Raw genomic sequence first — 16,343 nt, 5'->3', positions numbered from 1 at the left:
TGCATAGATTTTCACTTCAGTCATGACATGTCCAGATTTTCACTTCAGTCTTGACATGCAGAGATTCTGGTGGCATAGCTGCAAGAGAAAAGTCTATCTGAAAGAGCCATGCATGGTATTGGACATCAGCGAAATGCTGTAACTTGCTCATTATGACTGTACAGCAACAACTCCTTCCTCTTATGGTAGATGAGTCACTTGAGATCTCGTGCTGGTGAGTTGCAGGCCTGAAACAATTGCATGAATAGCATTAAAAAACAGATTCTGATTTGCATGCAAATTTGTATGTACAATTTCAAACTTGATCCACTTTTAAATTCAACAAAATGTAAAACTTCTATTTGGCTTGCAATGACACAAAAAATTTATGGTCACATAACATTTCTGCAAGATAATACTTGGCACTACCCCCCCCCCCAAACATGTTTGCTGGTGCTCTCAGGTTCAGTTTTTGCCTCAAGATTGAAAAATACAGTGCAATAGTAAATGTGTGACTTTTGAGAAGCTTGTCAATACAGATCAAGTATTTGCTGGTATACATACTGGCCTAAAGTAAAGGTACTAATAATATCCATAAACTAAGTAAATTTTGTTCAAAGATATCTCCATATTAGAACACTGTAAAAATATATAAAAGTAAAGACTTCAGCTCCTAAAAAATGGAAAATTAATTTCCATTCCCTTACAAATGCAAGCCATGCAATAATGCACTACTTATATATCAAAAATTTAATGGAAGAACTTATGCTTATTTTCCATTTTCAAACTCCCATCTAACCAAAATTCCCAGTCAACAATTATATAATTCTGTCCTCTACATTTCAGCTGCTACAGGCAAAACACCATGATATCCATAGGCACATTTGTAATTTTCACTGTTTCACAAACTCTGATGTGAGTACAGCTTTTATAAGATGCAATTATCTAGATTAGATTATTAGCTGGGACCAATTATTGGTTCTAGAAGAACCGGAAACAAATGGAGCAAGAACATTCAAGCACAATAACAAACATCAAGGACAATCAGCTCATAAAATGAAAATGCTGATCTTCCCCAGAACTTGAGTTATGTATCAGTTCCATCATTACAAAAACAGTGTTAACATTCTGCTCAACAATTAATAGAATATGACTACAAATCACTCAAAAGACTATGCAAAGCATGGAAAATTGATGGGAGTCAACACAAACTTTCATACAGCAAAATTATGTGCAAAGAAAGTAATTGAAACAGTGAAGCTTCATTACTTACAGTTCAATATGACGACTATGACTAAGCTCATATTTACCAATACAGAAAAGTGTTTAACACAAAATTTGTATCTACTTTTAAACTAGCCTACAACGCCAAATTTCACGAGCCAAACACAAACTAATCTATACTGTGAAGTGCTGTTTCGAAAGTACCTGTAATAATATTAGTCTTTTCTTCTAACAAATAACGAATCATATAAACCTGCATAACATTTCTAAGAAGTCCTTCCCTCTCTCTCCAATATGATCACATAATGGCATACTTCAAATTCTTAATTTCTAACACGAATATTAAGAGTAATCATTATTCTGCAAATAAAATCAGCTTCTATAACATTGTCAACACATATCTGTTTCATTCCACAGCATACTGACTGTGAGTTTAATTCTTTCGGTCACAGGGACGGGTTACATTTACGTTTACAAGCACCTCAGAGCTGAAGAACAGACACGTTCAACCATAAACCACCTGCAGAACTGCAGATGCACCTCTAATAAGAGTCTATATGATTGAAATTTATATATTCACGAATTCACGAAGATGTACGATGAACAGTATTTGTCAACTACACTCCGTCTCCTGCTTACTGAACAAATTTATATCAAATCATCACACCATACACAGAAAGCATTTACATTACAAACATATCACACATGTAACGTCACACTACCTCAACGTACGTAAATATTACCGAATATTACTAATTAAAATCCTGTAACCTTAATTAATTTCAACATAACCAAACTGCATCTGCCCCTGACCAACCTGACAAGCGAATGCTGTCTATGCTAGTACTCCGATACCGCTCCGATACCGATAGCTCCGATACGTCCGCTAGTAGCGAACGGTAGCGAAGTTATGATGTGGTGGGCCTGAAGTTATGGGCGTTATAAGAGTGATCCGTAATTTATTCAGTGCATGTTTTAACATAAATGTGTGTTGGTTTTGGGGTTCTGCTGGTAAAGAAAATGTGAACATGTAACATGGGGAAATCGTCACGGGACAAACGTGATGTATTTTACCGACTTGCGAAAGAGGGTAATTTCAGGGCAAGAAGTGCATATAAATTAATACAGATTGATGAAGAATTCGATTTGTTTACTGGTGAGTTTGAACAACACGTCCATTCAAGATACGGAAAAATTTGACTTCGTGTTCCGCTTTTTTGCGGTCTGTGTGCAACGTTGGTTAGTTGTTGTTTACTGTTTATTGTCACTACATTTTGCGGCCCAACTGACAGTCATCATGTGTACAGGTTGTCTTGAAGGAAGCTGCTTAGTGTAATGCTGTTCTGCTTTTCTAATGTAGTTGCCTCAGATTCTAGCTTATGTGGGTTAACCAGCTTCATCACAACAGCCTGTACACATGATGATGGCCAGTTATGCCGAAACATGTAGAGACAATAATGAGAAAAGTACAAGGTAATACTAACCAACGCAAAGTCAGGTCCACACAGTCCAACAGGATGATGCAATTTAATATTATGGAAAAGTTTGACTGGACATTTTTGTGTGCAGAGTTCATATTGGCTGGTAGTATGCATGATTCCTGAGATAGTGTCTTCATAGCAGCAGTGGACACAAGGATTTGGCGACGAGATGGAAGAGTAGCAGGCAAAGTTGCAACTTTTGGACTGAAATTAGTCTTCTAATTGTCAGTTTTGTCAGACTAGATATAAATGTATTATATTTTTTNCGGTGGTATGACTCACGGCAAATTGCAGCCGCGGCGCGCACTTGATTGTACGCACTGTACTATGTCACACTGTGCATAAGGAAATAGCTTTGTAGCTAGGAAGGTGGCATTTATTTAAAGTCAGATGTTATAGTGTAGTCATTAGAGCTCCTGGTTTGTATTTTTCCTGGAAGAGTGGTTCTCCTCATTGAGTGTCTTTGTAGTATTTCTCAGTACTGTCAGATAGCTACTGGAGTTGTACATTAAAAGCAAGTCACAACCACTTTCACATCCATTTCTTTCTGTGTCATTCATTTTTATATAATGTATACAGCTAACAGAACAACTTGAAATTAGTAAGAATATCGAGAAGAATCAGATAAGGCAATGCTCCTTGCATAGATAAAGATAACTTTGAATGTACTGGTAGCATATTTAATGACAGTTACTAGCTCAGACCGGTGTGGCGGATAATTGGTTTGATAATGGAAAATGGCTTTGAAAGGTTGTGGAAGAAATTGGCCATGGCACAATTTTAGGATATCATCATGAGATTGAAACCAAGCACCTCTGGAATGCAAGTCATAGGCAGTATCATTTGAGTGAACTTGGTTCTTGATAAAGATATCAGAATATGGCTAGTGCCCTATTCAAAATTTTGCCATAAAATGCTAGAATTTATTTGCTGACATAGTATTTTGAGTAATTAAATTATGGACTCTCACTGCAACTGACACAAATTCATCCAGTTCCCCTAATGTTTATCGCTTGTGTCATTCTGTCTTGCTTTCCTGACCATTAAAGAACAGCTATGAAATGTCCTGCTTCAGCCTTGATCATCTGTCAGGTTAAACTGTGTTATTATTCTGGAAAGGCACAAAGCAGTCTGGATAGCCGCATGTTTCTGGCAGTTTCTGTTCACCTCCTTTAATATGTCAAATGCATTTCAGAGAGGCTGAGCTCTGCCCCCCCTGCCAGCAGTTTCCCTTGTCCACTTTATAAAAAGAAGAAAGAAAACTGATGTCAGCTTCTGCGACTTTTTTGTCTGTGTTAAAAAGTTAAGATTTAAAAATCCCTTTAAATAAGTAATAATTGAATGGAAATAACATCCTTGCAAAGACTGTCATTTAGAATCAGTGTTGCTGTATTTATCTGCTTTATTGATGTCAGTATAATCCACAGTCCACACCAATGGATGGATTCTGCTGACCAAGTTGTAAGAATGAAAATCACAGTATTACTTGTAGAAATGAGCATTATGTTCACAGGCCTACGTAGTAACATTTGAATTTGCTTTGTGCAGTGACACTTATACTCTTTTTAATAAAAGTGAAAATATATCATTCATGCATTTATTCATTTACAAATAAATTGTTTATATTATATTAACATTGTTAGAAATGTGATGTTTGAACCACCCAATAATGCTAACTTATGTTACGTTGTGGCTGTTATAGAGAAGCAGTATGGTACAGTAGTTTAAATTATTCTGTACTGTAAACACAGGACTTCATTGCCCAAACCTCATGAAACAAATTTTGATGTCAGCACCACAGTCAGTATGACTTATCACAGATAGGTGTGTAAACACATAACCCCTTGGAATTCATGTCTTTCAAAGTGTTTATATAGTGCACTATAAATTCAGAAATTCAGTGTTATATTTAGTTCCTCATTATGACATCATAACTTCACTGATTGTCTTTATTTCTTTTGTACACAGGGGTATTTCATGTGGTAGATTTGTGTGCTGCTCCAGGAAGCTGGAGTCAAGTTGTGTCCCAGAGATTAGCGTAAGTGTTAACTCTTNTCCTCCGAAACGTCAGTTAACACCACATATACACGGTGCCAAATCCCAGAAGACTGCTTTCTTTTTCTTCATGTTACTATAATGTCTGGAGCACTAGCCTCATGTGATAGACCTGTAATAAAATTTCAGTTCGTTAGCATGGGCTAAGAAGGACTGGAGAATAAAACTTTCATACATTCACATAATTAGGCAAACAATTGACCTGGTCCTTCCAGCTGCACTATGGCACTGGGTTTGATTCACGTTCCCTAGCAGTGGGTGTACGTGTAACAATATTATGGTAATAGCATGGTTGTGAAGTCAGTTTGAATCCTCCAGAGAGGGCAGTTGAAGTGCATAGGGCTGGTTGTCTGTTAAGGTTTGAATAAGGATTTTATTTTTTGCAGATCAGACAAAAATGAGGGTGAGAGAGCTGTGAAAATAGTGGCTGTGGATTTACAAGCAATGGCTCCTCTGCCAGGTGTAGTGCAGATTCAAGGTGATATCACCAAGAAGGGAACTGCTGAGGCCATTATAGAACATTTTGAAGGGAAGTCTGCACATCTTGTTTTGTGTGATGGAGCACCTGATGGTAAGTGTATTATTTCTAAATGTTGTTATATTATGATTTGTTGCTGAAGTTTGAACAATTCTTATCATTCCAAAAGTCTAATTCTATACAAAAATATACTTTCACTTAGTGTTTTTAATTAGTTATACAGTCTTATGAACAACAGTTTATTAAAACTTAGTAATAGCTAGTCACTTTAAAAGTTTTCACCACATGTTTCAACTGAAGTGGTCATCATCACGTGTTGAAAGTTTTGGGCAAGGAAACTGCTCTCTTTCTGCGTTGATGTTTAGTTGTTGATATATGGTTCCCCTAATTCGCATGTGTCTCTGAAACAAGTAGAAATTTTATTAGAATTTATGTTTGCAAAGTTTATTTGTATAATTTGACTTTGTGTACTTACATTCCTTGCTGTGTTATATACTCTGTCATTCTATGTTCCTTGTCTTGTTTCCAACTGCTTGCTAAGTTGGACTGGTTCTTATAATGTTTATTTGTTACTATCTGGTTCCTTGAATATTGGGTTATAGGTATAAATGTATGTGTCGTTGAGGTGTAGTCCCTCTTTACTTATTTTATATATATGGTATTCTTCCAGTGTATTTATATGTTTTCCTTTTATTTTCTCTGTTTTTATACCTTTCATGGTGTCAGTTATGCTTCCATATGCATGATTTCAGTATCCTGAGTTTCCATTGTTATTCCTTATAGCCTGTGTGTTTTCTTTATATCTGGTCTGGAATGTTCGGCCAATTTGCCCTATATGAGTATATTTTAGTGGGCAATCCATACATCTCATTTGGTATATGCCACTCTTTTCATACTTGTCTATTTGTGGCCAGGGTTTTATTTGGTTTTGGAACGTGTTTTTTGTTCAGAATGTGACTTTTATTTGTGTTTCTTTAAAAAAGTTTTGTTTTTGTGTCTTTTCTGCCATATGTAAATATGGCTCATTTTGTTGTTGGGTGTTGTGGCCCTATATTTTTGTTGTCTGTGTGGTTTTTTGAGTGACTTATGCTTAAGTTTTTATTATATTTGTTATGTAACGTGTCTTGTATAATATTTAGTTTCTTTGTTTTTGCTTCATTTGTTCATTATGTAGTTAATGCTTGCATGATTCACTCTGTTGCATACTTAAATAATTTTACATCTGTGTGTTGCAGTTACAGGACTGCCCGACTTCGATGAATATGTACAAGCACAGTTACTGCTGGCTGCTTTCAATATTGCAACAAATGTTCTGGTTCCAGAGGGCACATTCCTAGCAAAGTTATTCTGTGGCAAGGATGTCCTAGTCCTTTTATCTCACCTTCAGAAGTTCTTCAAAGAAGTTGTTATTGCTAAGCCACGCACTTCACGCAATTCAAGCATAGGTACACGCATCAATTTAATTTATTGCAGCTAGGGGACCTAAAGAGTCACCTTAAAGTTTCTCAGTACTTGATTTCAGATTGTTAGGAATTTTATCAAATGTGCACTCATGTATTAACTTTTAATAACTGGGATTTACATCTTACATACTGGAGAGATTTCTCCCACACTTTGCATGCGGGATAAGTCACAGATGATGAAAAATATACCATTGATCATATAAATTGAATAATAGTGGTCGAGTCATTTTACAGACGTTATGTTGGTCATTGTCCTAGGTATATTTATTACAGGCAAAATTTTTGGAGTTAGTTCTTCTATCTTCAGATGATTTGTTGTCATTGTACTGACAGACTTGTTATTGGTCTAGCATCCCAACCATTGGATCCAGGGATGAAGTGATTAAGAAACTAGCCTAGTATTCAAAATTTTCTAGCTTTGATCACAATGGTCATCACTTGTTTCAAAATTAAAAATATAACATGGTAGTGTAGTTGGTTGAGGGGCTATGCTACAAGCCGGAAGGTCATGGGTTCAAGTCCCAATAACGTCATTGGATTTTTTTAATTGACCTAATCCTTTCAGCCGCACTATGACCCTGGGGTCAACTCAGCCTCTAACAGAAATGAGTACCAGGAATTAATTAAGTAATTTTCCTGGGGAGTAAAGCGCGGCCGGTGCGTAAGGCTGACAACCTTACCGCCATCTTTGAGCGGATTGTCTAGATAATGTGGGACCCTCAACGTCTCACAGCCCTATGGGCCTTCACAGTCTGGTACAGGGATAGCTTTACTTTTTTAATAAAACATTTCTAACATAGTACCTACCATTCTTCTGAAGGTAGGAATAGAGCAAACTCCCTGGGTACTTGAAATATACCTCAGACAATTAAATATTTCCAACACAGTATTCATATAAGGAAACCTACTGTTACAGTACACACATATTTATATTTAAATGAAAAAATTTGTTGTCCACTGATATTGTCGTCTTCACCTTCACCTTCTTCATCATCATCATCATCATCATCTTTTGCATAAGGTGCATAATGCGAATGCACTGTAGCATACTTGTGTTTGTTAGTCCATGTGACCAGTTCTCGATGGAGCTGCGATTGTGGGTGCTGATTGGATAGCACTTGTGTTGGTGTCTAGAGAATCAGGGTGCAATATCGCCTTGTCGTGTTAGGTTGTGGGAGTTGTCTGTTGTCTGTTAGACTGGTGAAGTTGTGTGTTAGAATGTGGGAGATTTCCACGGCTTCATTGTGCCAGTTATTTATTTTTATAGTATTGTGGTTTCTCTGTCATTGCTATTTGCTGAATGTATTGAGGTTTGTTTGTTGTCATTTATTTCAGAATCATTTGTGCTTTGCAAGACTTATTGTCCGCCACTTCAATATGTGCCAAATATTGATAAGTCATTACTGGGTTCGCCAGAGCTGCTTGACTCACCCCATCCACGTTTCCCTTTCAAAGCTTGTGGGAATCAGATTAGTTATGATTCTGATACTACTTATCCATTACAGGTATGTAGTGATGAATATGATAAACACCATTATTACCATTGCACTGTTGTCATATATACATTGAACAGTTTGTCATATTATACACAGATGGTAATGACTGTACCAATTACTTTAAGATTACAAAGGCTTGAGTCTCTAACTTTGGCAAATTCTTTAAACAAATTGGTATCTTAGAAAATATAGTAACTAAGCTATAGGCTGGATAGCCAAGGAATTTGGGTTCAATTGTTGGCAAGGGCAAACGTTTTTCTTTCCGTCATGGCATAGAGACCAGCTATAGAGCCCACACAGCCTCTGATACAAGGGGTAACAAGGGCTGTTTTCCCATGGGTAAAGCAGCAGGGACCTGAGGGTGACCAATCACCTCCTCCTAGTGCTGAGGTTAAGAATGTTGGAGCTATTCCTCCACTTCCCCATTTATGTGTATGGCATAACAGTTAACTAAGCACAGGAATAATTTTACCACGGCACCAGGACCACAACTCCAAAGTGCCAACACAACCACCCTGCCACCTCCACCACAACACAGCCACCACCACCACACAGACACCACTGCCATCAGTACCAGAGCATCACCACCACCACCACCACCACCACCACCAAAATGCTATATGCCTTACTCCCCATTCATGCTACATGCCCTCCCCATCTCATCCTCCTTGCCATAGTCATTGCAGTTATGCTTGGCGAAGTGTACATGTTATGAAGCTCCTCATTATTCAGTTTTCTCCAACCTCCTGTCACTTCATCTCTTTTTGGTCCAGACCCTCAGCCTATGTTCCTCCCTTAATATTGTAATTAGACCAAATTTCACACCCATACAGAACCATGGGAAAAATTATAGCTTTGTATATTCTAATTTTATGTTTTATACCCAGCAGACACAAAGGCAAAAGGTAGCAAGCATTACTCAGATTCAGTCTCCTTTTAATTTCCTCCGGAATCAAGTTGTGATTTGTTATGGTCATTCCCAAATATTTGAACTGTGTTACATTTTCAAGCCATCTGTTAGCTATCTTGATGTCAGGATTTTGCCCTGCATTCTGGTGATGAGACATCAATGTTTCTCTGCAGTTTTTTCTAGACCAACTTCCTTATTAGTGTCAATTAAAGCTTCTGTGGTGCTTCATTATGGTATTTATGTTATCTCCCAATAGATTTACATCATCATTGTAGACTGAATTCAAAGTCATATTGTAACTGACAGTCAGTCTTTCTTAGTGTCGCACCCCATCCAGGCCTTATGACCAGATATTAGGTTCAGTTTGACTGTGACTGTCTTGTTCTGGTGGGGCACCCTCTCTGATGATGGGTCTGTCATTTGTAGCATAGACCAACAGCTGTTGGGTCCCATTTAAATTCGGTCCCATCTGGATTTCCTGGATCTTCCTAATGGCATCTTCTAAACCAAAGTTAAAAAGCAATGACAATAAATCTTTACTGTAGGTTTCATTTATACGCATCGATGTACAGCCTAATTAGTACTATAGGTCCTCGAAACTCTATGAGAATATTGTACAGTACTTCCCTCCTAACTGAATCATGGGCGTTCTTGAAGTCTATGAATAGCTGACATACTGTTTCATTGTACTCCCATTTTTCCTCCGGTATTTGACGAATGGAAAAGTTACTATCAGTAATTGATCTGTTATGTGGAAACGCACACTGATGCTCCCCAGATGTTAATAACAGTGATATCCCACAATAATTACTACAGTTAGTTTTATAGCCCTTTTTTGTAGATTGGTACAATAATAGACTCTTCCCACTGATCAGGCAGTTCTTTCTTATTCAAAATAAAATTAACAAGTTTATATATCTCAGACTGTAATGTTTCACCACTTTTTTCTTTTTTAAAGAGATTGGTGTTTTTAATTTTGTACTGTGCCATTATTTAAGCATTAGAAAAAGAAGTTTTCATTATTGATAACTAGTATTACAAAAGCTTCATTTTGTCCTTGAGTGTTAATTATGAAATTTGAATAAATTTTCTTATCAAATGATAGTAAGGAATTTTGCTGTTTTGTTTGTACTTAATGAAACTGAGAACTGTGAGAAATTCTTGAATGTTTTGTGTTCAGCTTGAAGATTCAACGTCATATGAATACAGGGAGCCAGAACAGGCACCTATATCGCCACCATATGCCCACTTCTTGAGTCTACAGCATAATCACAAAATTCGCACTCTCCATTAGCATACTGCTACAAGCTGTGCAGTGTGTTTTGAGGTAACATACAGGATGGTGCATGGAATGAAATGTGATCAAATAAAAGATTATTAACACCATCCAGTGTGATTGATAAATGTTGTGTTTTTTAATCTTTCATCCTTTACATGTTTCGGTCAGAGCAACAATCTTCAGGACATATCAGTACATACAGAAACTATTATTAGTGTCGTAGGTCATTATCAGTACTTACAGAAACCACAATTACAATGTCATAGATATAAAATATTATATCGTTTAACAATTACTACGATGTGCATGAATTTGTTAAAACATTTGTAAATTATTATAGTTAGTCTGTTTACTAAGTACTGTTTAGAAAACTTTTTGTTAAAATCTCTGACCATTTTGGTTCATGTCTTTATACACCCACTGGACGGCATTAATAATCTTTTATACTATTACTAGTGTGACGGACCATGATGAACCAAGTCAAATATTTGATAAAAAGTTGAAATGAAAACTGTGATGTTCATATAATGGTGCATGTGCATATATCTCTGAACATAAAGAACAGTTCATGGAAATCTATCCTGTGTGGATGACATGCTCAGTACAATCACCATTCTGTAGTGCAACTTCTGAGATGTGAGGGCTATGTATGTGATCACTCAACAGCACATATCCTCTATAATTTTGTGAAACATCTGAACACTCAAAGCCCTGATTTGCAATATTGTCACTGGTCTCTTAGGAAAGAGTTGCAAGGGTTTATGTTTGCGCTGTTGGGATGTCACTTCTATCCACTCATGGCAAGCAGGCTATCAGTGGGAAATCACACATGGACTAAAAGTGTTGTGCAGGAAGCCCAAAGTAATGTTTGCTGTGTTGTGAAGAACCATCTTGAATGATTCACTGTGTACTTAATCACAAACCAGTTGATTGTCTAGAAAATGTTGGAGCCTCAGTATCTCACAACTGTATGGACCTCCAGGGCCTGTTACAGGGATAGCTTTTGCCTTTACCTTTTTACACAAAAAAATATTCCATTATAGATTTTTTTACAACAGCCATTCTGAATCATTTTGAATATGGCTAATGGATGGATATCTTAACATTTTGGAACCACTGATTTGTGTGCTAAAGCTCATAGCATTCCCCTTAACTGTTAGAGTAGACTTCAGTAAGGGACACTACTTGTTGTAGAACTCTGCAGATTGAAGCCAATTTTATGCTGTGGAAATACATATCACTGCTGGAATTGTACAGTCTGTACTGAGTGACGTGAAGTGTAGTATGTCCTTGGTCTGTGTAAACCACCAGTTGTTCTGTACCACATTTTATATTGTAACATGTCATTCAGGATAATAAAGAAATTAAATATGTCAGCAGTAGAACTGTGAATGAGAAACTTCCATCATCATTCAGTACCAGTTATGTTTGTTACTATGCATAGTGGGGGGTGAAGTCCAACTGGGTCCACTCAACATGGCGGCCACTGATTGGCCTATTGTAGCCTGCCCCAGGTGATTATGATAATGGAAAATTTGATGAAATTAAGATTGGCAGGGGAAACTGAAGTACTCGGAGAAAACCTGCCCCAGCGCCACTTTGTCCACTGCAAATCCCACCTATTCATGAAATTTTGGAGAATATGATGATCAGTCTTGCAAGTGATAATGAACTGTAGATGAAATGAGTGGTGTTAGTCCACCATAAGGATATTGTTTATCTGGAGAATTTAAATTATGAATCATATTGCGGCTAGCGCAAGAAATATGTGACTTGAGCCTGCACTTCCACTCAGCCATCCTGTGTCAGCAGCAGACATCAGAGGTTCTGCATCCACCAAATAAGCAGTAAGTCTATTCACAGCATAAGCTGCAGTTGAATCAGGTTTGGGCTGTTACTTTCAGGAACATTTTATTCCAATATGTTAGCATACCTCTCCAGAAGTGAGGTCTATTGCATCTGTAGGGAGGTGAGCAGCGGGCAGTAGCGTTTCTCTAGGTAACGGAGCAGTAACATGTCATTCAAGAAGTAAGCACGAGTGTGCTTCTTGGGAAAGTGGGCACCAGGTCACCTCAGGAAATGACAGTAGTGTGCCCCTTTTATTGTGAGCAAATTAATGGCTGACAGGTAATAGGGTTTTTATAGAGTTTCAAAGTTTGTCTGATGTAAATTCTATATAAATATGTAATAAAATTCTGTATGATCATGAAACACATGGTTGCTGAGAACAGGACTGTAGGAAATTTGGATAATCGGGCTGCAGTTTCTGAAGCTAATATAAGTGATGGCATGAGTAGGGAATGTAAAGCACCAAGCATAATGTATTTGTGAATTTAAAAGTTGTTAAATTTTACTGTTTTAATTGCACTGTGACTCAGTAATCTCATTACATTGTTAACTGTTTGCATTTCTGTTTGGCATTTAGATCTTGTTTGGACAATAATGGAGACATCCTGAACATATTAAAAATAGCTTGGTGATATTTCTGTACTTCCATTCTTGTTTCCTGTTGTAGTTTATGTACCCGATATTGGTTTTCTGTTACTTATTGTAATATTATGTGAAATCCATCTGCCATGGAGGTTTGATGTTTACTGGCTGTAAAAGATTTAATATTGAAATGCATACAGAGAACAAAGGGAAATTAATTTTTTCTCTTTCCTCTCCCACTTTGGAGGATAGGGTTGATTTCTCACTTTCATGATCATTTTTACAGTTGGTAGGACTCCTTGGACAAGTGATCAGCTCATTGCAAGGTCTCTACCTAAACACAGGATAACACAAACACAAAATAAACATCCATGCCTTGTGTAGGATTTGAACCCACGATCCCAGCTTCGAGCGAACGAAGAGAGTACATGCCTTAGACCACTCAGCTACCATGAACAGCGGAAATTAATTAGGATGCTGAAAATGCTCCCCCAGTGAGTCAGACTTGAGATGACAATAGTGTGAACACTACTAATGCACAGTTTATGTGGAAACATTAGGCTTTGTTTAAAACTTTCCATATATATAACCACAGTAAAACTAATCAATTCAGCATTTCTATTTATTTGTATACAATTACATTTTTTCTCATTATTTTACAGCATTCCCAACTCTAGATATTCTTACAATATTCGTTACATTTATCTTTAATTTTATAACTGTACATGGTAATTTACACAAGTAGTAAGACACCCAACAATTCTGTAACCTCTGTAACCACAGTCCTTTCATAAGTGTACAGCACTCTTTTCACGTTAAAATGTAAAGAACAAAGGCAAACTATAACACTGCTTTCCTCAAGTCAGAAATTATTTAAATAAGTAAATCTGAATAGTAAATTTGGTAATTAAAAATGGGCATCAAGTTTCTTTCTTTCACGACACAGTATGTTAAACCAACAACCTGCATCAAAATAAACATTACTATGGTATGAAAGTCGTACATTGTAACTGACATATGAATGATCGCTAATCTCTTGTCCAAATTAATATGGTGGCCTATTTTTTTTTGCTTTCATGTTTTTATTCAATCTAAAAGAAACATCAATGAATAAAGCAAAACACATAATTCTAACATCAGTTATTAATGTTTGTGAAACCAAATTCATGATCCTTATTCATGCAAGAAGCAAGCAACATATACTACTGAAAATTTTAATTACACAATTTATGTGTCTCACTTTTTGAATTCATATGGTAAAGGAAATGAAAATGTGTCCCTCTGTCAGCAAAGCAATATATCTCCATGTAAATTATTTTCCTAACCAGAATACAGTACCTCCTTTCTACCCAGTTTCCATGAAGACCATGAAGAAATGACGCCCATCGTGGCCTCGCATACTGTAGTGAATTTGTAATGACAGTTTATCTCTTATTTATGATAATTTAATTAAAACATTCATTTTTATGGATAAAACAGATGCTTTGTTCTGATCATGAAGCAAGAATACAAATATATTTCTATCTAAAATTAAGCATAATGATCAACCGATGATATTTCTGACATAAATCTAATTTTCTTGGAGACTAGTGACAACAGGAGGAGAGATAAGCGATTTAGACTGCCATTCTGTGCACTATAGCACTCTGTAATTCAATATGCATTAATATTTCTAGAAAGAAGGAATACTTCCTATTAAATAGTCATCTATCAATTGTATGCTGCTGCAGAGTTTACCTAACTGCCTGACATCCTAAGTTCACAGAATATATATGTACATACAGCTTTAACTCAGTAAATTACAGTATGAGGTCAGACAATTTAATTCTTGGAAAGGCACAGCGTGTCACTGGGGTGTTGACTCAGGCAAGCTGCATTTACATGATCCACAGACGAAATGAGTCATTCGTTTCCAAGCAGCAGAGGTAGTGGTATGCGTCCATGGTGTACTGTTAGTGGAAAAATGAGTTAGCAAGAATCTGGAGCAGGGGATAAACATGAAGTTTTGCGTGAAGATTGGTAAAAGTGCTAGTGAAACATTAGCCCTATTAACAGTGGCTTATGGTGATATGCTATGAAGTACTCGAATGCTTCTGAATGGCATAGACAGTTCAAGGCAGGGCAAGATGTGCAAGATGACCCAAGAAGTGGGCAGCCAAAAACGTAAAGGACAGATGCAAATGTGGGCAGAGTACAAACAAACAGTGAATCATCAGTGTTATTTGGAAGTGCTGACAAGGTTACGGGAATCTGTTTGGAAGAGAAGACCCAAACTCTGGCTGACAAGTGGATTCTCCACTGTGGCAATGCCCCTGCACATGATACATTAAGAGTTTATGAGTTCCTGGCTAAGAAATCCATTACAAAAATGGACCATCTGTCTTATTCACCTGACTTAGCCTGTGATTTTTGCTCTTTCCAAAATTAAAAAATGTCCTGAAGGGACAAAGATTTGCAAACATTCCTGACATTACTGCGAGGTATTCCAGAAAACGGTTTTCAAGACTCCTTAAAGACAGTGGCACCATTGTATCACAAAGTGCAGAGCTTCACAAGGAGAGTATTTCAAAGGCGACAGCAGCTGCTAGTGCACAGGTAAGCAAATTTTGCTTTCACAGTGCCATTCCAGGAATTAAATTGTCACACCTTGTACATCATATATTCATTTCAGTAGCACAGTAACATTTTTTTTTTACCACTGCCTCAAATATAGGCTGAAGATTAACAATCAAGTTCCTTCCGTCAAATGTGACACTTTTTTAAGTTTTCCACCTCGTCAGCACCTGCCTTACATGTTTCGGCTCACCACGGAGCCATCATCAGAGGCATTTATAGTAGAAAAAGAAATCACCAACACACAAAACTTCACTTTGTCCAAGATAGCCACGTTCCAGTTAATTAAAATAATTACAAATGGTTAAAATTACCCAGAATGTCGATTCACTAAAAGTTTTTCACACACCACAGTAGCTTCCTTATTTGATTCGTCGTTAATTCTGTAAAATTATGTTTCGTTATTTGAAGTAAGAATTCTTAAAATCCCTAGAATTCTTTCCCGTTTGGCCCAATCTTTTTGCTTCGGGATGTTGTTGGCGTGTGTTGTCTGTCGGTAGTTGATGTTGCTTGTCTGTGTGTTGTGATGCTTGTAATTTTAACCATTTGTAATTATTTTAATTAACTGGAACGTGGCTATCTTGGACAAAGTGAAGTTTTGTGTGTTGGTGATTTCTTTTTCTACTATAAATGCCTCTGATGATGGCTCCGTGGTGAGCCGAAGCATGTAAGGCAGGTGCTGACGAGGTGGAAAACTTAAAAAAGTGTCACATTTGACGGAAGGAACTTGATTGTTAATTGGTTAGTGTGACGGACCAGAATGAAAGACCTTAAAAATAGGCTGAAGGTTTAACTAATATGTTAATGAGCTCAGTGAAGCTACCCTTAGAAAAGGTGTGTTCCTGTAATAAATTCATTTATTTGGAAAAGTGTAACGGACTCTATACTTCAACTGATACAGTACAAGCCAAACACTATAGACAGAACTGTTTGCA

At 37.0% G+C, this 16,343-nt stretch overlaps 1 protein-coding gene across 2 annotated transcripts; it reads left to right on the top strand.

Moving 5' to 3' along the window:
- Positions 1-2,081: 2,081 nt before the first annotated feature.
- On the top strand, positions 2,082-11,747 carry LOC111872074 (putative tRNA (cytidine(32)/guanosine(34)-2'-O)-methyltransferase). 2 transcript variants are annotated; one of them, XM_023865608.2, is made up of 6 exons: positions 2,082-2,359; positions 4,653-4,722; positions 5,126-5,310; positions 6,453-6,662; positions 8,016-8,185; positions 10,267-11,747. In XM_023865608.2, exons 1-6 carry the CDS (start codon positions 2,239-2,241, stop codon positions 10,378-10,380), a joined length of 870 nt encoding a protein of 289 aa, XP_023721376.1. In that variant the 5' UTR covers positions 2,082-2,238; the 3' UTR covers positions 10,381-11,747. The 2 variants fall into 2 exon arrangements, with proteins under 2 accessions (XP_023721376.1, XP_023721377.1); XM_023865609.2 differs by lacking the exon at positions 2,082-2,359 and adding an exon at positions 2,466-2,676.
- The last annotated feature ends 4,596 nt before the right edge of the window (positions 11,748-16,343 follow it).

This window comes from Cryptotermes secundus, unplaced genomic scaffold (genome assembly GCF_002891405.2).
Source record: "Cryptotermes secundus unplaced genomic scaffold, Csec_1.0 scaffold162, whole genome shotgun sequence".
Lineage (NCBI taxonomy): Eukaryota > Metazoa > Arthropoda > Insecta > Blattodea > Kalotermitidae > Cryptotermes > Cryptotermes secundus.
The sequence above is the reverse complement of the archived record's forward strand: the minus strand, read 5'-3'. Positions and strand labels throughout refer to the sequence as shown.